Consider the following 21803-nt stretch of genomic DNA (forward strand, 5'->3'; position numbering starts at 1 on the left):
ACAAGTTGCTGAGTCTTGGAGCTGTGGGGGTAGCGGCTAAGAACACCCCTTCCCCTGGTGATGCGTTTGAAACTTTTCTTCAGGGTAGCAGAAACCTCCAATATTTCTCACTGTCCTGGCAAAATGCAGACTCCCAAACAGGACACTGTACCTGGAAACCATGGGTTTAGCAGCTGTATGGAATGGTCTGAAGAGAACTTAACTTCAACATAAAGACCAGTAATTGAGTTCCAATATTCAAAATATAGCCCCGGTGTCATGGTGAGCTGAGCAAAGCCACTTCACCAAAGGAATGCCAGACGCTCTCCATTGCTCACTACCTGTGGCATCCTCCATGCTCCATGGTGCCTCACACAGCTCAGCCTGCAGCTCACCAGGCATCATCTTGTATCATCAGCTGCTGTCTTTGCCATTTTTGCCACTCCTGTTGTCACTGCTTTTCATGACCAGTGTGTGTCACGGAGCTTGGCTGCCAGCTGAGACACTGCACTGCTTGCGTTTTTTTAAGAGCATAATGAGTCTGGGATTTGGAGCTAGGGAAGAGGAGCAGGGCATGGAGAAAGTCCTGCACTCCAACTAAAATTCGCCCTCGGCAACAGCTTCTGTGGGTATATGGATCAGGGAAAGCCTGTGCAGAAGAAGTGACAGGGAAAAGAGTTTAACAGACCAGAGGGATAAGGAAGATGCACAGGGGTGTCCCTGGATCCCTTGCCCGCTCACCTTGCTTTGGAGAGAACTGGCAGTGATGTGCAGAGATAGTCAAAAGGATGGGCAAAAACGTGTAATGTCTTGAGCTGGTACTGCTCATGGAGGATGCCTTGTCTGTGCCCGAAATAAAATCCCTAGGGAAGGAGAGAGAGTGTGAAACCAGGAGCAGCTCACCCTTTTGCTACTCCTCCAGGATGGAGAGCCTGCAGAGTCAGCCTTGACCATGTCTGTTTTGCCAACAGGGTGAGAAGGGACAAGCTGGTGACCCTGGCCTTCCTGGACTTCCTGGCCCAAAGGTTTGTCTGTTTCCTGATTTTATTTTTTTTTCTCTTTTTGGGTGGGGCCACTCTCACCCCTTTTCCTCCCTCCCTCCTGTGCACAGCTCACACACTGCTAGCTGTGGCAGTATGTTCTGCTCAGCTGAATGTCATCCCCAGACAGGGATGTGAGGGAGGCACACAAAAAGATGCCTCTTTGTGAGGAATTGTGTGCCCTCATGTAGTGAGGGGGAGATTGACCACAGAATCATGTTCCAGTAGTTCCCCTTTAAAAGCATGGCCTCAGATGTAACATGGCATTTCAGCCTCCTTCCTGTTCCAAGATCCATGGGTGATGAGAAGAGGGGCTTTTGGGGAGCTGCACTACTGTGCTGTGAATTGGAGGAGTAGCTTTGTGCTCAGAGAGACCCAAGGCAGGTCACATAAAGATAAGCCCTAAAACTGGCTTTTTCCCTGATTTATCTGAGATTTTCAGATAGAAATCACACCTTTCAAATCAGACTTGCTTTTTCTTTGGGAAAGGGGACAGTGCAGTGAATGCCAGTGGCCATTTCAGGAAGGGATGAGGGTTCAGTGACAAAGCTTTCCTGTTACTGCCTTATTATGTGCTCTTGGTGTGCATGGTGTGCAGGGCTGAGTGGCTGATGATTACAGCTCCAGAGGGAGACATTCCAAAAGAAGCCGTCATCAGGTGGTTTAATTAGCTCAGTTTCAACAATAGAAGAACACAGTGTTCAAAGGGAGGCTGGGGGATGAGGTTTGTCCACAGGCAGCCTTGTGTTGCCCTGGGGAGTAAGTGCCGTGCTGCAGCTGAAGGGATGAGCGTGGCTGTGGCTGCTGGCAGGGCTACACAAGGACCCTCAGGCAGGACCATACTGTCCTGTTCCTGGCCAGCTGCTGCTCCTGGAGCAGTGCCTCTCTGGGCTATCAAGAGTCCAGCTGATGGACCTTGTTTTGGGCCACGTCTCTCTAAGTCAGTATTTTGGCAAATGAAATTACAGAGATGCAGAGTCTGAGCTGAGACATATGGCTTACCCTTCTTTGCAAACAGGGAGAGAAGGGAATTGCTGAGAATGCCTTGGTGGGAGCTAAAGGAGAACCTGGCCCTCCAGGTCTGCCTGGACCCCCTGGACCAAAGGTGAGTGATTTTTCCTTCACGGAGTTGTGTGTTTTGAGGGACTGTGCCCAGCACAAGGTGTATAGGAAGGAGCAAAGGTTGTATTCATCTGTGCCCATCTGTGATTACCTGCTGGAGGGATATCAGGTTCTACAGAGTGTTTTAGTACTGTTGTTCCATATGCTGCAGGTGAGAGAATTTGTGAACTGTTTTTGGAAGGAAAATGCCCTTCTTGTTCTCAAATAACTCCCCTCTAGGCTCTGTGAGAAACCAGTCTGAACACTCCCTCTGCCCTGGGTGGAACAGAAGGGTGAGTGGTGGGCAGTTGTGGCAGGAGATTTGGGCTACCTGAGGAGAAGGTGGCACAGGAGGGGTGCTTGGATGGTGCAGTTCTGTAGTTCTTCTTCGTGGAAGTGAGAAGCCAGCAGTGGAGTTGCATCCTCTCAACACAATACAGACCCATCCCTTTCCCTTTCTCTTCCTGTCAGGGAGAAGCTGGTGACATTGGTCAGCCTGGTGCTGCAGGATCACAGGGAGAAAAGGTATGGGGTGCTTCTGCACAACCCACCTCCAGGTTCCGAGGTTCAGTAGCTGCAGATTTGTTCCTATGTGTACAAAACTTAGCTGAAAAGGAGAATTTTAAATCAAGCTGTCTAGCCCAGACTGTTTCAGAGAACCAGCAGAGGATGATTCCTGGAGTTCATGCAAGTGTAGGGACAGGCTTTGCTAAAATTGTGATCTTCCTGTTTCAGGGGGAACGTGGTTCACCGGGAGACCAGGGACCCATGGGCCCAAGGGTAGGTGTTCCTCCACTAACACAGAGTTTTGGCCCGTCAGAGGGGTCTAAGGATAGTGGGACCACACTGACAGTCCAGATTGGGTCTTGCTGTCACTGTGCTCATAGCTGGGCAGTGGCTAAGTTTGCGACAGGCTATTTCTCCACTCCAAACCCTCACCCCCACATTAGAGGAAACAAAGTCTCCCAAGCCATCTCAGAGTGGCTCATTCATAGGAGGAGGTGGGTTTGGACGTCCCAGTCTGGACTCAGGCCCTTGACCTACGAGAAAAGAGCAACAAGAGGGTTGGTGCATGTTCATGGGTTGGTCAAACAATCCAGTTCCTGGCTTCTGGCCTCAACTTCACCTCTTTCCAGACTGCCAGCTTTGATGGTCACAACATGGTGATCTGAGCTGGGCTGGCTACAATTCTGTAGAATTTCCTGCATTGCAGAGGCTTTCTTTAATAAATGAAAAACTGGACACTTATGAAATGGACCCTTCTGAGTCCCTTTTTTCAGAGTGAGCCACAGCTCCGAGCACCCCAAGGGAAGGGCAATCCCAGCCCCTGGCTAAAAACCTGGTATTTTTCAGGGCCCCAAAGGAGAGCCTGGGAAGGATGAAATTATGGACTATGATGGGAACATCAGTGAAGCTCTCCAGGTGAGCAGCTGCCCTCCTGTCCTGTGAGGTGACTGCTGGGTGCTTTACTGTTTCCCAGGGGCACAGACAGCTGTGAACAATGTAGATCTGCTTCGTCTGCACCAGCCGCAAAGGGAAGCACTTGGTTGTGCCATAGTCCCCTTCATCCCACAGCTCCCTGCCAGTAGTGTTTTGGTAAATACCTGCGCACCTGGCTGGGCTGATGTATCCATACTGGTTGACAGAGAGGTCACATGAACCCCCTTGGGAGTGGCCCATGGCGTGGCGTGGGTGGTGAATAAAGTCACCAAAGCTTCCTTGCAAGCATGTGCAGATGAAGTGCAGTGAACGGGTGGCTGTGCCCAGCTCCGGGCTGGCCTGGGTTCCACTGGGAAAAAGGAGAAATTGTAGAATAACAGCTCTGTGGGACTCAGAGTGTGGTTATTGTTTGTTTGGTTTTTTTCTCTTACTAATTTTGTAGGCTCCGTGCTCATTTGGGCCAGTGTTACATTAGTGGAGAATAAGCCGTCTCCAGGAAAAAGCTTAGTTTTCCAGAGGCTGTTTTCTTTTTTTATTTTAATTTTATTTTTTTCACTTTTTTTTCCTAGGAAATACGAACTTTGGCCTTGATGGTGAGTTCCTGTCTTTGCTATGGGGTTTTACACAAGTAGCCATGTGTCCATCCTAAGCAGATGGCCTGACAATTTAGGTGCAGCTAAAACACTTCGCCTTTGCCATTGGGAGCTAAAGCTGGGGCAGCTGACAGCTGAAAGAAGAGCTCATCTTGCCTTCTGATCTTGGGCACTTGAATTCTAATCAGGACTTTCATCGCTCTGCTTTAAGAGGTAGTACATGCTGCTTAGAACAGGGAGTGCTCAGAAAGAGCAGGGATGAGCAACTCTCAGGGCTCTCCATTGTTCATCTTGCCAACAAAATATGATTTTAGGAATCCCTTGAAATATTCCTTAGTGATTTCCCCTTAAACTCAGGAGAGGTGTTCGGTTTCAAAACACAAATGGTGTTGAAAATATGAAAATAATTTTTTTCTTTATCTAGGGACCCCCAGGACGTCCAGGGGTCGCTGGACCTCCAGGGCCACCAGGACAGAAGGTACTGTCTCAGTTCAGCACTTGCAGACCTCAGGCAAAATTTCCACCCACGACTCTTTCCAGATCTCCCATACTTCCTGTCCAGCACTATCAGACTGTCCTGCTGGCCTCTGCCACTCCTCCTCACACACAATATCCTGAAAATCTCTTTTCCCACAATGATAATGCCTAATCTTAGAGATGAAGGTTCCTTTCTACTTTCCCTCCCCTTCAGGAAGCAGCTTGTGGGAACCAAACTGAGGGGTTGTGTTGGTTGGGGACTATATTACAGCACTGGGGCTGTGAGCTGGCGGTCAGGATCAACAAGACTGGGAAAATTCTCAGGCAGTCACATAATGTAATGTTTCAACAGGGGTTTCCATGTTAGTCTTTCTGTTTTGTTTTTTTTTTTTTAATTCTATGAATACAGAAAAAACCAGGGGTTTCCATGCTTTATTTTTTTTTGATTACAGAAAAAACCCTGGATTTTTCATGCTTTTTTTTCCCTGTGAGTGGTCCATGCAGGCTGTTTCTGCAATGCCTGCCCTTCTTCATCACAGTGCCCCACAGGAGGAGTCAGAATAGCTGCTTTCAAACTGACAAAGTAATGATTCTGTGTTTCAGGGTGAAATTGGGTTGCCAGGTCCTCCAGGCCACGATGGAGAAAAGGTAAGGCACGATGCTCCTCCCTTCAGAGGTCTTACCTGGAGTCATTTCTGTCACTGACATTGCACGGTTGCTTTTCCCACAGGGAAAAAAGTGTTTTGCTTCACAAAAAGGAGCATTAATGGTTTATCAATGTCCTAACATTTGTCATGGCAACGCTACTTTGTCCTGTCTCCAAAGGGCATAACCATGAGGGAAAGGATGAGCAGTGCAAGAGGCTCTGGGCCAGGCAGGAGTAGCCTTACTCTGATCTGTAAATGTTTCACTTTATGTTGTGCAAATTTCATTTAGGGACCACGTGGCAAGCCTGGAGAAATGGGCCCCCCTGGCCCTCACGGACTGCCAGGAAAGGATGGACCTCCTGGAATGAAGGGAGAGCCAGGCCATATTGGGGTCAGAGGAGAAAAGGGCGATAAAGGAGAGCCAGGACAAGCGGGCTCACCGGTGAGTAAATCAAAACCTCTCTGAGTACTGGTGGCCACCCAGGTTTTGGGGCAAGGCCCCAGGACTCCTTGGATACCTGAGCGCCCCTGCAAGGTGGGTGTTGCTGCGTGAAGTGTCACAATATGGGAGGTCCTGGCTTCCTGGCACATGATGTCCTCTTGCTGGAGTGGCTGTCCCCAGGTGCCTGCCTTGCTCTGTGGGCACCATGTCCGTTCCTCAGCTTGCTGCCTGGTGTCTTGCTGGCACTGAAACGCTGCTGGAAGTGAGCAGGCCTGACCGTGAGCTGGGAGGCTGAGGCACTACCACACCCCCTCCTGGGAGGGCAGCTGCATGGGGTAACCCCTCACAACCTGGCCACTAACTGGGGCAGAGTGCCCAGCCTCCCAGCTTCAGTCTGTCACTGCTTCTGTGTCCCCAGCACTGCTCAAGGGGGTTTTATGCAACAGCTTCCTGCCTCTCTCTGAGATTACCAGGATGAAACTCCTGCTGTCTCAACAGCTGGCTGTGGGGAGTGGTTCCTAGCATGGACTCCAGCAAACTGCATAACCCTGAGCAGAACTTGGAGGCAGGAAAGCAGTACCCCATCCCCACTCTGGGAACTGGTACATCTGTAGTGACAGGAGGGTGTTCAGCCATTTGTACCTCCACTTTCAATACTAGTGATGCCCTGCATTTCCCTGGATACCTGGTGGATGCCCAGGGTTTTCAGAGTACTCTTGGGATGACCAGAGCTAGTCTTGGCTCTTGCAGTGATGTCTTGTATGTCTACCTGACTTAGTCGTGCAAAAACTCCACAAATCTTTCTTGATCTATAGGGTCTAGATGGCCCCACTGGAGAGAAAGGCGAACGAGGTGACCAAGGGATACCAGGACCATCAGGATTGCCAGGTCCTATTGGACTTCCAGGATTGACAGTAAGAATGGAAAAGACAGGCTGCTCTTTCCTGCTTGGTAAAGAGAAAATAGCATAGAGCAGCATACAAGGGCTCGTTTTCCAAAATGCTGAGTGCCCTGGAGCCTCAGAGCCCTACCCCTTTGTTAGGTGTCACAATGTCCGTCAGGCCTCCAGCAGTAGGCAGGGAATATGAACCACATGGTCTGTTCCCACTTCTCCCGGGGGAGCTGCTGCTTGCCAGCAATGGGTGGTTCACAGGCAGCTTCAATGGAGGGAGACTCCAGAGCACAGCCGGTGGTGACAGACTCTGCTGTTGTGTGCAGGGAGAGAAGGGTGAGCCTGGGGAGCATGGAGACAAAGGAAATCCAGGAGAATTGGTAGGTCACCTTTCTTGTGTTCCTTCGTGATCTCGGCAGTAGGGGAGGGACAATCTGGCAGCAGTGCTGCTGGAAACAGGCACCCTCCACCCTCTGGTGACACCCCTTCACTGAGGACAGCAAGCCTTGTGCTGTGGGACTGGATCGCCAGCTGCCTCTGACTCCTGATGCCCTCCTTTTCCTGACACAAGAACAACCTATCTTACAATCACTAGTCAATAAGGAATGCCTAGGGAAGAAGAGAAGAGCTTGGAAAGTATAACAAATATTTTCCCTAGTATTTGCAGTAAATGGATTTCCTAGCAATTATTTGCATGTGTATATATACTATGTATTTTCTTTTTTTTTTTCAATAGATTTTAGAGTTCTTGAATTTGCCCATTCTCCCCTCAAAGCTCACCCCTAGCTTTGGAATGGTTTGCAGCAAGGAGTCCCACAGGCTATTGACACATGTGGAACCAGATGCCTTCTTTCCTCTCTTCTATTCCTTGACCCTATAGGTCCTTGTAGGAATGGTGGTAGAGTAGTGGAAGTGGACCTTTCTATGGGAAAAACCTCACTGCTTTCCCTCCTCTTAGATATTGGCAACTGCTGCATAACCTTCCGCAGAGTCCTGCTGCTGCTTCCCAGCTACTCTGCCTGGGATTGCTGCTGCTTCCTAATGCAGTCCTTAGGGGGAGTCTAGGTTTCCCAGCCTGGTGGAAGAGCTCTGCTGCACCCTGTGTCCTGTCTCCCCTCTGAGCAGCCCCACTTTGCCCCTGAGGGCAGCACATTGATGGTGACTCCTCTTGCATTGCTTTCTAGATATCTGGGCCCCCTGGACCCCAAGGCCCTCCAGGACCTCCAGTAAGTTTGAGTGATACACCTGAGGAGCAAGGCACTGGGAATGGGATTAGAGCAGGCTGTGGCTGGGGAGGATTCTGTGTGGAGGAGACAGAACCACTGCAGTGTTGAAAGGGGAACATGCTTAGTATCACTTCCAAGCCCACCCCCAGAGTAGGTCAGAGCTACAGTGGGCTGGGAGGGCAAAGAAAAAAGGTTATGTTAGTTTGAGCTGAAAGGAAGACAGTAGCAGGATGGGATTAAAGGGATCAACTGCAGAAATTGTCTTAATAGCACACCTGGCCCCCTGCCAGGGTGTGCTTGGCAAGAGGCTCCTCGTTAGAGATGAAAACAGTACATGAAGTGCCCATTACACAAATAAAGAGGCTTTTGGGCTGAGTGTTTCTGCTCCAGAAAGCAAAACCTTTGTACTGCAGGCTTAACTGGGATACCTGGAGCTTAAAGCCCATCCTGAAACATTACTTATATCTTGTTTCTCATCCCAAATACAGGGTCTTCAGGGTGTTCCAGGACCCAAGGTAAGGGTACAAAACATTATGTACTGAAATGTGACGGAAATTGTCCAAGGTGCTAGAATTCCCTTTAGTAACAGCTTCCTCGTGTTCAGGTGGTACTTTTCTTCCATGTTGGTAAGAGGATAAATCCTTCTGGATATTTTCTTGAAGAAAATGGATTAGCAGCTCTCATTTTGGGACAAAAAACAGTTGAGTGGAAACGTACAAGGAGAGCTGCATCTTTCTGGTGACATTCTGGGCAAAGATTGGAAAATGTGCAAAGTGTTTTAGTTCTTCTGATTATCCTTAATATTTGGCCACCAGCACTGTTTGGGTGCTAAAAATGATGGGTATGTTTTAAAAGGCCTTATGAACAGGAATGGGGGGGGGGGAAAGCTTTGGGTTACATTTTGAATTTAAGAAAAAGGAGTATTTTGTTTAATATTGCTTCATAGTTTATAATACAGAATTTAAAAAATACAGTTGGTAAAGGAAAGCTGAAATTATTTTTTTCTGAAGTGTTGAAACTGATGCCTTAGCATTTACAAAAGTCTTTCCAAACATTATTTCTGTATGATTTTTCTTCAAAGCTTGTGCATACCTGTCATTCACTTCCAGTGGATCCACATCTTAAAGTGTAATCCCACTGCATCAGATAACTTCTGGTTATTTATATTTATATACAGAAACAAGAGCAGGGAGAGCAGCACTATAGTGAGCTCTGAACATCTTTACCCACAGGGCCTGAGTCTCCTCTTATTGCCACTGAGTTAAAACAGGTGCTCACACAGGGGTAATTTGACAGTGGTTTTCTTCAGCTTAGGCTGAGAATTGGGCTAAAGCATTACTCTGCTGCCTCTTCTGAAGGGAGAAATGTTTGTTATGTAAGTGCTGTTATGGTGGGTTTATTTTCTGCTTCATCCTTCCTTTAGGGGGAAGCAGGGATTGATGGAGTGAAAGGAGAGAAGGGTGCCCAGGGTGAAAAAGGAGACAGAGGGCCACTGGGATTACCCGTAAGTATCCAGGAAGCAAGCAGCACTTTGTGAGCCAAACTTAATATCAGCTGTAAAAAGATCCCTCAATAGGAGACGCACGTGGGGATTTGGTATGTAAAGTCAGAGAAAGAGATGGTCTATAAATAACTGTGCCTTTGCTTTTTAAACTCAAAGTCTCAATTTCTGTACACAGCCTTCAACTTCTAGATCTGTTGAATAGATCAGTGATCACTTTATTTCCTCCTGCTTCTGGCAGGACTGGGAAAAACAAGCAGTAGCTTTCCTGGATGTTCTCTGCACTTCAGGACAAGACCAGAAACAGAAGCTGGAGATGCCTTCCCCAGCCATTTGTCTCCTGGGCTAAGCTTTGTACAAAGTGTGGTTGTTGTTAATGCAACCAGCTTCTTGGATAGCTGGAACATTCCTGTCACTTCTGCCATGGCATCAGTGCTCCTCCTGAGCCAGCGTGTCCCTGCTTTGTGTGAACTCGGTCCCGTTAACCTGGTGTTAGTGCACTGCTTGGCTTAGTGAGAGGAATTGGGGCACAATGTATTACAGAGAAGTTGCAGGAGCTTTAGATACAAACCTGATGATGAGTTGGTGGTAACTTAGTCCCACCCAGTTGTTCCACAGCCCCCAACTTCTCTCATATCATAAAAAGCACTGGTGGCACAGCAGACCTTCTCCCTTTGCCAAATGTTCTGCCTGGAACGAACACTGCAGAGTGCATCTCATGTACTGTGTGGCTTTCTCGTCCTGTGTTTGACCACCCAGATCCCTTGTCCCTGACTTTGGCTGAAATGTGCGTGTCTTTGTAAAATGTTTTCCTCCTTTACTTGTGCTGAACAGTAGTTCCCTTCTAGAGCTTGGATGAATCCCCTCTAACTCTAGGTGCTTAAGTGAGCCCAGCATGAGTACATTCCCTGGGGCTCCAGGCAGAGCCAGGGGGGAGAAAGTGGTGGTTTTGGAAGGCTCAAAGGGTGTGGGATTGTGCCTCAGTGAAGCAGTGAGAAGTCAGAATCCAGTCCCCTGAGAAATGCAAATGGAAGTTTTCTGTGTAAGTGGTTATTCCTTATTGTGGGGTATCTGGACAGGGGAGGGATGTCCTTGTGACAGTCTGAGCAGAAGATGCCTCAACAGTTATCCCAACAACTCATCTTTGGGGCAGGGAATGTGCTAGTTGCTTCTCCTACACTAGTGAGCCCCATGGGGGTCCAAAGGTGCCTTGGCTTTTCCCATCACTCTTCCTGAGCTGTGGAGGTGGGAAGACTGGCCCAGAAGTGTCTTCTTAGACATGGTTTATATTTGGATCAGCAATATTGGCTGGCCAACCAGGAAGCACAGCCAGTAAGATCAGATATTGTGGAACTTATATCCTTTTTCAGAGCCACTGAACTCTCTTCATAAGATTTCCGAGCCTGATCCAACGTGTCTTCAGCCTGTCAAACTAAATGCAGTGCCACGCAGGTTCTGAAATATTTCAGACTGTAAAATGCTGAAGCTGGATCTGCTGCCTTTTTCTGTGACTTGGGGCTTGACATCATGCTGGAATTCCAGTCCTGATTGTCTGCAGTAGCCTTGGAGTTTGTAATGCTCAAGTGGAGGAAAACTCAGTATTTGGTACTTACATCCTACCACAGCTTTCCCTCCCAACTACTGTCATACAAGCCACTGGGCTTGATGGGCCTTGGGGAGAACCACTGTTAGGTCTTATGGATGAGGAAATTCAGGGCAAGAGCCAAGCAGACAGAAAAGTGCCACTTGATCTCAGTCTGGTGTAAATTTGCACTGGTGACATGGGGAGATGAGCCACCTGTTTCATAAGCCCCCAAACAACTGCATGTGGAGTGGAGCAAGCCTGCAGCTGACCCAGTGCACACCAACAGTCCCCGGGTTTCTTGGTAGCAACTTGAACAGCTGATGGTTCTGTGCTGCTTGTAAATGCTTTGGTGACCACCGGCATCTGAGCCTTGTGTCTCACCTGTGTTGCCCAGCCTGCCACAAAGGCAATGCAGATTCCAGCTCCACTGTCACATTGTCCTTTTTGCCACCTGTCACGGAACAGCTGCTTCCCCAGGAGCTTTCCTGGTGGCATTGAGAGAAGGAAATTTGCACTCTTAAGAGGATCTGAAAGTTGCAGGTCAACATTGTATGTATTCAGTGTTTCTATGTTTTTGTTGGTTTGCTTGTAAGTGCCATCATCTGTCCTTGAGATCTTAATTTTTGTTAATTGCAAGCATATGTTTGTCTCAAGTCACTGCTTTACTCACCTCTCCCCTCCCCTCTCCTTTCCCCTCACCCTCCTCCCCTCTCCTCTGCCTTGTTTTTGTGAACCCTCCCTGTCTGTTCAGGGTGCTTCAGGTTTAGACGGCAGGCCTGGACCACCGGTGAGTTCCATTTCTCTGTTACCCCATGTTCGTCCTCCCCAGTATCGTGACTCATTCTGTGTCTTCCACCTGAGTCTTGTTTACACCAGGAATAATATTTTTATCACAGCAGGCTTGGGAGGGGTTAAACTTAAAATGAGGATTGATGTCACACGCTTGTCTTCTTTGATGTTATGAGTCTGGATCCTGGGCTCACAGCCTACTTGTTCCTCTCTGTCTCAGTAACAAGACGAATGAAACCTCTGCATGGTTCCATGATGCTCCGTTCTCCTGTTCTCTATCCTGAGGGATCTCCAGCCTGCTGGTCCCCATAAGATGGGAGAGGGACTCATCATCAGGAACTGTAGTCATAGGACAAGGGGGAATGGCTTCAAAATGAAAGATTGAGCAGGTTTAGATTGGATATTAGGAGAAAGTTCTTTATTGTGAGGCACTGGCAGAGGCTGCTCAGAGAAGCTGTGGCTGCCCCTCCCCTGGAAGTGTTCAAGGCCAGGTTGGACAAGGCTTGGAGCAACCTGGTCCTAGTGGAAGGTGTCCCTGGCCATGGCAGGGGGTTGGAACGAGGTGATCTTTAAAGTCCCTTCCGACCCTAAACCATTCTATGATTCTAAGTAATGCAAACCTGGTTCTACAAGCCACTCTGCTATTATTGGATAACAGCTGTTAAATAACAGCCAAATATTTTCAATCCCTCTTGGGAAATCACAGATCACCCATGTACAATCCATTTGGCTATTTAAAAACAAAAAGCAGTTTCTCCTCCTCAGTATAGCTGGGAATAATTTCAGCTGCTCTGACTTCTGAACAGAATCTGAGTGGCAGCTTATACAGTCACTTGTTTGGGGGAAACTATAGATACAGTTTTATAGATGTGCAGGGGAGATTTCAATGGCACTAAATGATGTATAAGTGCAGGCAATTAAGATTTCCATGGCTGCATGAATCTAAGGAGAGCCTGATTTTTCTCTCTTCCTTCACCATGCTGAAGTTGTGTGCTGCATGAGCTACTCTTCCACTTGTATTCTGCAGACCTTAACTTCTCTGAAAAGCTCTCCTGATCTGCATGAGCTGTCCTGCTCGCATCAGAGGGGTTACTTCAGTGACTAAGGATTGCAGACTGACATTAAGAAGTGCAAGACCCTTTGCTTTAAAGCTCTTAGAAAAAGACTCTCTCATTTGGGAAGCTTGCTCCTTGGTTATTCCTAGGAGTCAGGTAACGTGCCTCAAAACTATCCCTTTATCGAGGCTCCATGAAGGAATTGTAGGTCCATACCTATGGGATTCAAGGAGTCTGTACAAGGAGTCTGGGTTGGAGACGCCAGAATCCTGCTCTTAGCCAGAGGGACTATTACTGAACCACCATGTTGCCAACATTAAAGATCTCTTTGATTAATTTCGCAAAACCCAGGCAAGTCTCGTGAGCACCAGAAAAGAAGTTTGGTGTGCTGGTGTTTAGGGACCGAGGCTGGAGAGCTGGCCAGAGTAACGTCACGTACACCGATACGATTTGAGCATTGTTCTCCCTTTATTGTTTACCTATGCAAGCTTATATCTACTTTTTGCAAAGATTCACTCCCAGTCCCTCTAGACAGCCTCTAATCAGTGGGGGAGACGACCAGTGTATAACTTTGCCAAAGACTTTCAGGGCTGCCTGCAGCCAGGTGCTTTCCAGGCTTGCCTGCAGCCAGGGGCCGGTTCAGGGGCTTTTCCTCAGCAACCCTGGGTTGTCCAATCTTCCCAGGGTTATCATATGCCCCTGTTCTACAAGGAATCCCTGTACTGGTGGGAGATGGCCTCTGTGTCAAAGGGTTAGGAAAAACACTGGGTTTTCCTGTCAGCGTGACTGGGAGCCTGGTGGAGTGACATGAATGGCAAAGAGGGAGCAGAGGGACTGGAGGATACCCCTCCCAGCTCACATCTGTGCCTGTGCACACCTGCATTCAGCACTGCAGCTTGGGGTCTGTCAGCTTGCATGAACGACTGACCCAACACTTTCCATTTTGCTCAACTACGCTGACTTGAGGTGGGGCGGGGGGGGGGGGTAAAGAAAATAAGGAAATAATCAAAAAGAAAAGCAAATTGCTTATCACATGTGTAAATGGCCTTTACTCTGCTACAGCTTTCAGCCTTGTCTGGTATAAACTAGAGAGAAAGAATTCCTGTCTGTGGAGCTGGTAGAAATGTTTGCTGAAACACTTGTCAAGAGAGCGCTTCAAAATTAGAAATGAGGCTCTGTATGTTGTTGCTGGTGTGATCTAACATAGCAGCTCCAATGTTCTTCAAATTGCCTGTACCGACTACTTCAAATGCATCGCCACTAACACTGAAAGCTGTAGTGGTGCTAGGTGCCTTCCACCACCAGACTGTCCTTCCAAGCTGTGCTTTTCCTAAGGGAGTAGCAGTGTCTCCTGGCTTTAATGAGACCCTGGAATAAAAGCGTCCTGATGTGTTTTCCTTCCTACAACTGCAGGGTACTCCAGGACCAATTGGGGTTTCGGGACCAGCAGGACCAAAAGGAGAAAGGGTGAGTTTGCTTCAGAACTGATGGATGCTCTGTAACTTCTCTGAAGAATACAACAACTCTGAGGGATGGAGGGAGCTCTAGGCTTTTCCAGAGCTGGAATTGCCCTCTCCTTGTGCATACAAGACCCTCAGCTGCACCTCTTTGGTATTTGAGTAGCTCATCCTTGGGGGTTTTCAGGTGCTTTGAAATGCATCCTTTGCTTTTTCTTCTATGGTGTTCTGCTACCTGTTTGTACTGAATAGGAATGTTAACAGTTTCTACTCTTTTATATCCATTTCAGGGCAGTAAAGGAGATCCTGGAGTTGCAGGACCAATGGGGCCAGCAGGGCTTCCTGTAAGTATGGAATAGCAGGGATTTATCTCCAGAGCCTGTGCCTTGCTGTGGTTGACAGCTGAAGATGCTGCAGTATTACAGTGTTTGCAGTCACAGCTGAGTTAGGTGTAACTCAAAGTTAAAAGATTTCATTCGCTGTGGGAATGACAGAAGAAGCTGAGTAGCTTCAGAGCAGACTCAGAGTGATGTGGAGGAGGCTGAAGGGAAACTGTTAATTCACCTTCGTCCTTGAACTACCAAAAGAAGCTGTGGGGGACTCCCAGGATGTGTATCTTAGTCCAAAATGCTGCTTTTGAGCAGCTCCCCTTACCTTTCACAGCCTGGATGCCTGCCTCCCAGCTGTATGGGAGAGTCCTGTCTTGCCATTGCAGGGACAAATGCTGCCTTCAGTGAGGTTAGTTCCGCTGTCTGGGATTGCTTTTTGCAAAATGGGGCCAGTGTTGGTGCTCTGGTCTAATGCAGTCATGGAGTTGCTTTGTTGTTTAACACAAAAAACGAAGTTTGCTGCATTGTCACAACTAGTTTGTTTCTTATCTGAAGGCCCTTAAGGTAATAATAGTGCTGTTGCAACCTGGATGGTCTGATGGAGGTGAAGAGAAGGTTGTCTGCTGGAAAAGTTTTGTTTTTGACATAGGGCCATTGGTACAAATGGAAAAAACCCAAGCTCCTGAGCACACATTCTTCTCTGTAGTGGGAATACAATGAAACCTACTCGTTTTTAAAGTATTTCTTTTTGTGTTGATGCATTTCAGGGTTTACAAGGTCTACCTGGTGACAAGGGAGGCCGGGTAAGTTGCTAGGCGAACTCCTTGTATTTAATTGCTAACACCTGTACACAGTGACATCCCAGTTAACTCCTGAGCACCTGTAGCAGCTAGCATGTGTTTGCCAGACCTTCATCCAAGTAACCTTACACACATTTTAGAAGGTGATACCCGTAGCTCATTCCATCACCTGGGGCATTGTGCTATATCTCTCTGAAGGCTGTAGGAGGGATTTTCTAATGTGTTCATTGTCGTCACACCTCTGTTCTCACTGAAGCACAGGACTTGAGTTAGGCCAACATGGTGTGCTTTAGGAAATCCAGCTTATCTACTTACTGATGTGTGTAGGGATTCCTGGGAGAATTAGCTGAGGTGTAGCCAGCAAATCTTATTTCAGTACTCTGAAATTGTCCCTGAAGCATGAAAAAGAAGGTTGTCTTCTAGCAAATGATCCTGCAGAGAATTTGGAAGATGGAAATTTGGAAAACATAAATTAAATTTGCCTGCCTTGAAGAATCAGACATAAAATCTCCTCAGGCATTGTCCTGAATGGAAGTGATGGTGAACAGCTGGGTCAAACCCGGTAATGAGAATGGCAGCTTTCCCATCATACCACCTGTGTTATAGAAAGGTAAACATTGCTAAGAAGTGCATGTTGAGAAGCTCCTTCTTTTTCACCAAGTTTTCTTGCCTATTGAGGCTTTGAATCTGAATCTTTTTGATAAAAACATTTAGGAGCTATGGTTGAATATAATTTATATTCAGAAATATAAATGACTTTTGGATTGGAGTCTGTAATATTACAATTGTATAAATGTCAAGCAGTTCAATAGAGTACAAGTGTATGTAGTCACACACACCTTTTATTCATAAGAATCTGGCATCACCTAAATTTATCTGGAAATGTAATTTTTTATAGTGCATGTGCCCGTGTGATTATTTCATTATGTGGATTTGCTTTTGATGCATAGTGAGTGTTCTCTATCCTCTATCTGCAATGGATTTCTGACCTTACTCTGCACAGAAAGGACAGTTTTGGACAGCACTAGCCAGCTGGCATCTTAAACTAGGGGAGAAAGGTTCAAGTTTCATGGGAATGGCAAAGTTCTCCCCTTTTTTGATCATTGCATTTCTGCCTTTGCTTCTTAACTTCCTCTTCACTTTTGTTTTGCTTGTGTGGCTTCTAAAAAATGTAATTTTTAATTCCTAGACTTTTTCAGTTGGTTTTTGAACTGAGTATCTTAGTTAAAAAAGGGATCTTTCATTAGCTTTCATTAGCTGGGATTTCTCTGAGCTCTGGCATAAAATCAAGTGAAAACTGGGAGAAATTGCAACTCCTTGTAGAGGATGAGTTGGAAAGCATGAGTGGGGAGTTTGACTGGCCCCTTGAAGTGTGCATGCACTCTGCCTCACTGCAGCCCATGGCTTGCAATGGAAAAGTGTAAGAAACTCAGGAGTGTAAATGGGCAAGTGCAGTATCTTAGGGGACCCTAGAAAATAACCCTTTTCCCACTGAGCCTTTGTCCAGGGATTTCCCCTTACTCCCTACTCCGAAGTCCCAGTTTGCCAAAATCCTCTCTTTTCCTCTAGGCTTTTAAAATCCCAGAAATGCTCCTGCTGCTCTCTGCTTGAAGCAGGAGATCAGCGTAGCTGTGCCTGGGGTTGTGGCACTAATGGCAGTGGGAACAGGCAGCATTTTGTGTAATCCAGCTGAAAAAGTGTGAACCCTGAACTTGTCCTGCTGTTATTTTAATGCCTGTGGGGGTTTTTGTGTGTGTGTGTGTGTGTGTGTGTGTGTTTGTGTATCTTCCTTGCTCCTATAGGTCCACCTTTGTCCCCTTTATCCCTTCCTCCTCTTCCACCTTTCTTCCTGGTTCCTTCCTCCAGAGCAACCCATGCTGTGTTTTTCCTGGATTATCCTCTGCATTCCAGTGCTTGGTTCTGGGTGACTTCTCCTCATTGCCTCTTCTCTCCAATCCATTTCTCTTGCCAGCTTTGGGTTTAACATTTTTTTTAAAAGAACAAGCAGCAGCCTGTGCTGTCTGATTTTATCCCTTAATTCCTTTAACACTCCCCACGAGGACCCTAAGTTCAGTTCCCCGTGCAGCAGCCCCTTCCCTGTTTCATGCTCAGCAGCTTCGAGAATTTCCTGTTACACCGAAGGATTTGGTGTGGATGTAACTGACAAATACCACACTATGCCCTGCCTTGTGCTGCTAGTTAAGAATCAGGGACCAGTTGCTGCCCTGTGGCTGTGCTGCCTAGGACTACTCTGGTCTAACAGGTTTTTTGGGAGAGCGCTAGTCAGAGCATCCCAAAGGACAGCCAGACTGTGCAGATTCTCGGGGTTGAATACTTCCTTCATTCTCTGGCTGAGAGTTCCCTGAGTGAGACTTTCTTTGAGAATGGGAATTCAGAGGCATAAAAAAAGCATCTCAGTGCTATCCCAGAGCTCCAGTGGCAGAGGGACTTTCCCAGCCAGCTGGAGATTGAGATAAGGTGGCACACTGCTGGTCAGAGGGGTGGTTTCCCATCCTGTGTAGTCTGGGGTCAGCCGGTTCTCCAAGGTGCCTCTCTCTGGTGTATGGGAAGCCCCGACAAGTGGTGTGATGATCCCTTTGATGCTGAGCCCTCACAGTCTGTCAGAGTGGGACTGCAGCCACAGCCACAGTGTTTATGCAGCTCAGTTACTGCTCAGCAGCTCCATATGTTGATCTTCACTTAAAATCTCAGAGGGATAATTATTTTAAAATGTTTCCGAAATGTTTATTCTTTTTTAAACTATCGCTGACATTTGTTTGAACTGGATGATCCTAAAGCTCTTGTGTATTCTTTTTTTTCTTGGACTAAACTATTATTTACAGGGGGAGAGGGGCAAGAAAGGCTCTAGAGGGTCTAAAGGGGATAAGGGAGACCAAGGAGCACCTGGATTAGATGCACCCTGTCCGTTGGTATGTCCTGTTTCATCAAATGTATTGTTTTAAGATGTGTTGATGGGGAAGACAGAAGGAAATCATAACATAAATAATAGTCTTGCAAAAGTACAACATTTGGGTAAGGTCTGGCTGGGTTCCCACCACAGCCTGTGGCAAAGCTGTGGGACCAACTGATCCTCTGAGAGATCAGGCTCCTGAGTGACCATTGTTATGTTCCTTCCTCTTCCAGACCTCACAAAGGTTTGGGGTACATGGGATGTCCCATGTGCTGGGAGCCCGGGGCTTTCTCCTCTGCGGATAGAGCCCTGTCTCCTTTGCTGCTGGTTACGGCTCTTCTCTGGAGATGCTCGATAGGATCAAATATACGTGATAGCAAAACTGGAATGCTGGTTTCCTTGTCTTGGAATAACAGCCAGCTGATATGATGGCCTGAGAGCACACAGGGCACTTGAGCTGCACTACCCAGAGGGAAAACAAGTCTCAGTTATCCTAAATGGGATGTGTTTCTGTCAAAATAGATTGGCTGTAAGTCTAGGCAAATTAATATATACAGGAATATGTGTACATTTTTATCTAAATTCATATGCTACAGCAAATGCTGTCAAAAATCTGCTAGCAGTGCCGCAAATTCCAGGAGTACTTGGGGATCATGCTTTTAAAAATCCAGCTGCTGGGTTTCCTAGTGAAGATCAGAGGAATGGATGGTTTTGTAATGGAGGAAATGCTAGTCCCATCCTCTCAGCTTTAACTTAGAGAAGCATCTCCTGGCTCATAGATGACAGAAAACCAAAAACGAAACTGATGCTGATGCAGACAGGGGTCTGTGCTGGGTGTGCAGCTGAGTGCCCTGTGCCAGTCCCAGCAAGGACTCGGCTTCTCCTCCTGGGACACAGAGCTGGCTGGCACTGAATGAAATAACGATAGTGGTTGATTTCATAAACAGGGTCTCCGAGGTTTTAAAGGCGAGAAGGGTGAGCCGGGGCTACCTGGGCTGGACGGCCTGGATGCCCCATGCCCATTGGTATGGTGTACCTTCCCTTTCCTGCATGCTCATTTGCTTTTTGGCTCTTGGTGCTATTTTCTGATCCCCCAAACAGCTGCATGCCCTAGAGACACCCAGCAGTTCCTTCCTTACCTGTCTCCATCTTCCCTTCCTCTCATAGCTGCTGTCAGAACCAGGCCCTTCCCTTCATTCTGATTCCCAGCTGCTGTCAGCAGTACTTTGTGGCATGAGGAAAAGTAGAGTTGGAATGTGGTTTTATTTACAATTTCTTCAATTCTTCCTTTGCCTTCACTTTCACAGCTTCCAGTAAACCTATGTATGCAGACCCAGCTCTGCACTGGCTTGGCTTCCTCACAAGGAGCTGCAATGCTTGTGTCCTTTATTAACTCTATTTTTAAGTGCCTGTGTGTGTTGAGCACAGCCTGACATGGTTCCATATGACCTCAGTCACCCCATACATAAGATGACTGAAAATAATAGTTATCCCATCAGTAAGCCCATGTGAAACATATTAATGGGGACAGTTAACCTCTCTGCTGAGTAATTCCTATTTATTACTCTCCCCAGAAGTCCAAACTGTATCCATAGTATCCAAAAAACTTGAATTTGGGATTGCCTGTTTCCCAATATCCATCTTATTTGAGTGATAAAATGACTGTTGTATTAGTGCCTGATCTAGCTCAACAGCTGTAGGGCAAAAGTATTCTGAAACACCTAACCCCAACTGATTTCTAAGTATCCCAGTAAAGGTCATCAATTTATTCATTTTCTCTGATATTTCTGGAGATGCAGCATTCAGGGTGGGATTTTTTTCTCCTTAGGACAGTCTCAACATCTCCGTAATACAAAGAAATTTGTACTCCCCTGCCCTTCCGGCCCTGTTTGGCCTGACAAAGTTTGCTTGAGTATGGTCCTTCCAAGCTTTACGCTCACTTAAGGATGTTTGATGCCATCTACTTTGGATGGGATATTGTTAGTTCACTAGCTGGAAAAATGCACCCCAAAGCAAAAAGCCACATTTAGTTCAGAAGGTTTTCCTAGTTTCTTGAGGAAAAAAACAAAACAGGAAACTGCCATAAAAAGCTGTTGTTATTTGAGCTTTGTGAAGAGCTAACATAGTTTTCCATCCAGTATTCCCTCCTTTAGGTGCTGCTGTTGCCTCTTTGGGGCAGTGACCACTGTTAAAGTCTCACTTGCAGCTCTCTAAATTCTGGGTAGCAGAAACTTCTTCCAGTCCCACAGGTGAAGCTATACCTGCCCAGAACAGTCCACAAAGGAGGAAGACCACAGAGCCATGTGTTTTGTCTCCCAGTTATCATGGCCAGGTTTCTATAGAGTAACATCTGGCTGAATAAGGCCCCTAATTTTGCAGGTGCAAGGATTTCACCAGTGCCCTGGTACACGACCTTTTTGGTTTTGTCAGTGCTCCCAGTGAGGATTCACCCCACATGGCTGTATTAGAATTCACACTATTTTCGTTAAGGGAGACTTGCCAGAAAATCTGATGAAATACGGATGCTGTTATTTTTTTATACATAGTGTTCTGGCATGCAAGCTAGCTTGGGAACGTGAATAAGCATGTTTTTTGATCCAGCTAGGTTAGAAGCTTAGCATCCAGCTGACACATCCATGTGTGTAGCTTATGGAGGCTGTGAACTGACTCTTTGCACATCTGAGATATGTGGAAGGAGATCCTTGGTACTAGTAAGCATGTCATGTTTCTGTTCTTGGCACATTCGCCTGCAACAAACACTTCCTTGTGACCCTGATCTTCCTTTGATCCCTAAGCTGTGACTCCCTGGCCTCCCATTCCTTCATACACCTAACTTCCCATCTCCTCCTGCCGTGCACTACACCAGTCATTCCTATCACCACCAGTGTACCAATGGGAACGCCACAATTTACCCAGTAAATAACTTGTAATCCCGTGTTTCCACGTAGTTGGGGGAAGGGGAGGAAGCAGCACAAGGAGACCAAAGTCAAAAAATGCATTTGAAAAGCAATATTGTTGTACTATCATGGTAACATTCATGAGCCCCCTGGAAGTGCATCTCCAGTAAATAGTTAATTTCTCAATATACTACTGTGCATTTGCTTTTCTGTTTGTATTTTTTTGGGGTTTCCTGGGGAATAGTGATAGACCACGAATCTACCATGTGCACACAGCACAAATATTTGACTTCTCATGTCAGAGATTTATCTCCTTACATCTGACTTTATCTCCTGCCCCAGAGCACCTTAGCACTGGTGTCACATCCAGCCCATCAAAGAGGGTTTCACAGGGTTGAAATGAATGGCAGTCATTTACAAAAGCATTTCCCAACCATGGAGCCCAGGACATCACCGTTGCAGAAGTGCTGGGGGATTTTCACAGAAATCCCACTGTGTTATTGAAGCCAAAGCCCCTTTTCAGGGACTCAGCTGAGACATCCTGAACCAGCAGAGGGGCTGCTTGCCTTCCTAATTTCCCGGGAGCAGGATCTCCCCAGAGGCAAGAGGGGATAGCTGGGCAGTGTCTCACATGACAAAGCA

At 47.0% G+C, this 21803-nt stretch overlaps 1 protein-coding gene across 4 annotated transcripts in view; it reads left to right on the forward strand.

Annotated features, from left to right (window-relative positions):
* COL13A1 (collagen type XIII alpha 1 chain) overlaps positions 1-21803 on the forward strand; it is a 103229-nt gene that overhangs the window by 75927 nt on the left and 5499 nt on the right. For 2 of the 4 annotated variants that reach the window (XM_039553711.1, XM_019286660.2), the window contains 19 exons: positions 951-1004; positions 2038-2124; positions 2592-2645; positions 2856-2900; positions 3474-3542; positions 4130-4153; positions 4578-4631; positions 5234-5278; positions 5567-5719; positions 6535-6633; positions 6938-6991; positions 7796-7837; positions 8326-8352; positions 9261-9341; positions 11675-11710; positions 14181-14234; positions 14515-14568; positions 15321-15356; positions 18197-18283. In XM_039553711.1, coding sequence (XP_039409645.1) covers positions 951-1004; positions 2038-2124; positions 2592-2645; positions 2856-2900; positions 3474-3542; positions 4130-4153; positions 4578-4631; positions 5234-5278; positions 5567-5719; positions 6535-6633; positions 6938-6991; positions 7796-7837; positions 8326-8352; positions 9261-9341; positions 11675-11710; positions 14181-14234; positions 14515-14568; positions 15321-15356; positions 18197-18283 — 1155 coding nt within the window. The remainder of the gene's footprint in view (positions 1-950; positions 1005-2037; positions 2125-2591; positions 2646-2855; positions 2901-3473; positions 3543-4129; positions 4154-4577; positions 4632-5233; positions 5279-5566; positions 5720-6534; positions 6634-6937; positions 6992-7795; positions 7838-8325; positions 8353-9260; positions 9342-11674; positions 11711-14180; positions 14235-14514; positions 14569-15320; positions 15357-18196; positions 18284-21803) is intronic. The other 2 variants (XM_019286663.2, XM_019286661.2) reach the window with 2 other exon arrangements.

This window comes from Corvus cornix, chromosome 6 (assembly GCF_000738735.6).
Source record: "Corvus cornix cornix isolate S_Up_H32 chromosome 6, ASM73873v5, whole genome shotgun sequence".
Classification (NCBI taxonomy): Eukaryota; Metazoa; Chordata; class Aves; order Passeriformes; family Corvidae; genus Corvus; species Corvus cornix.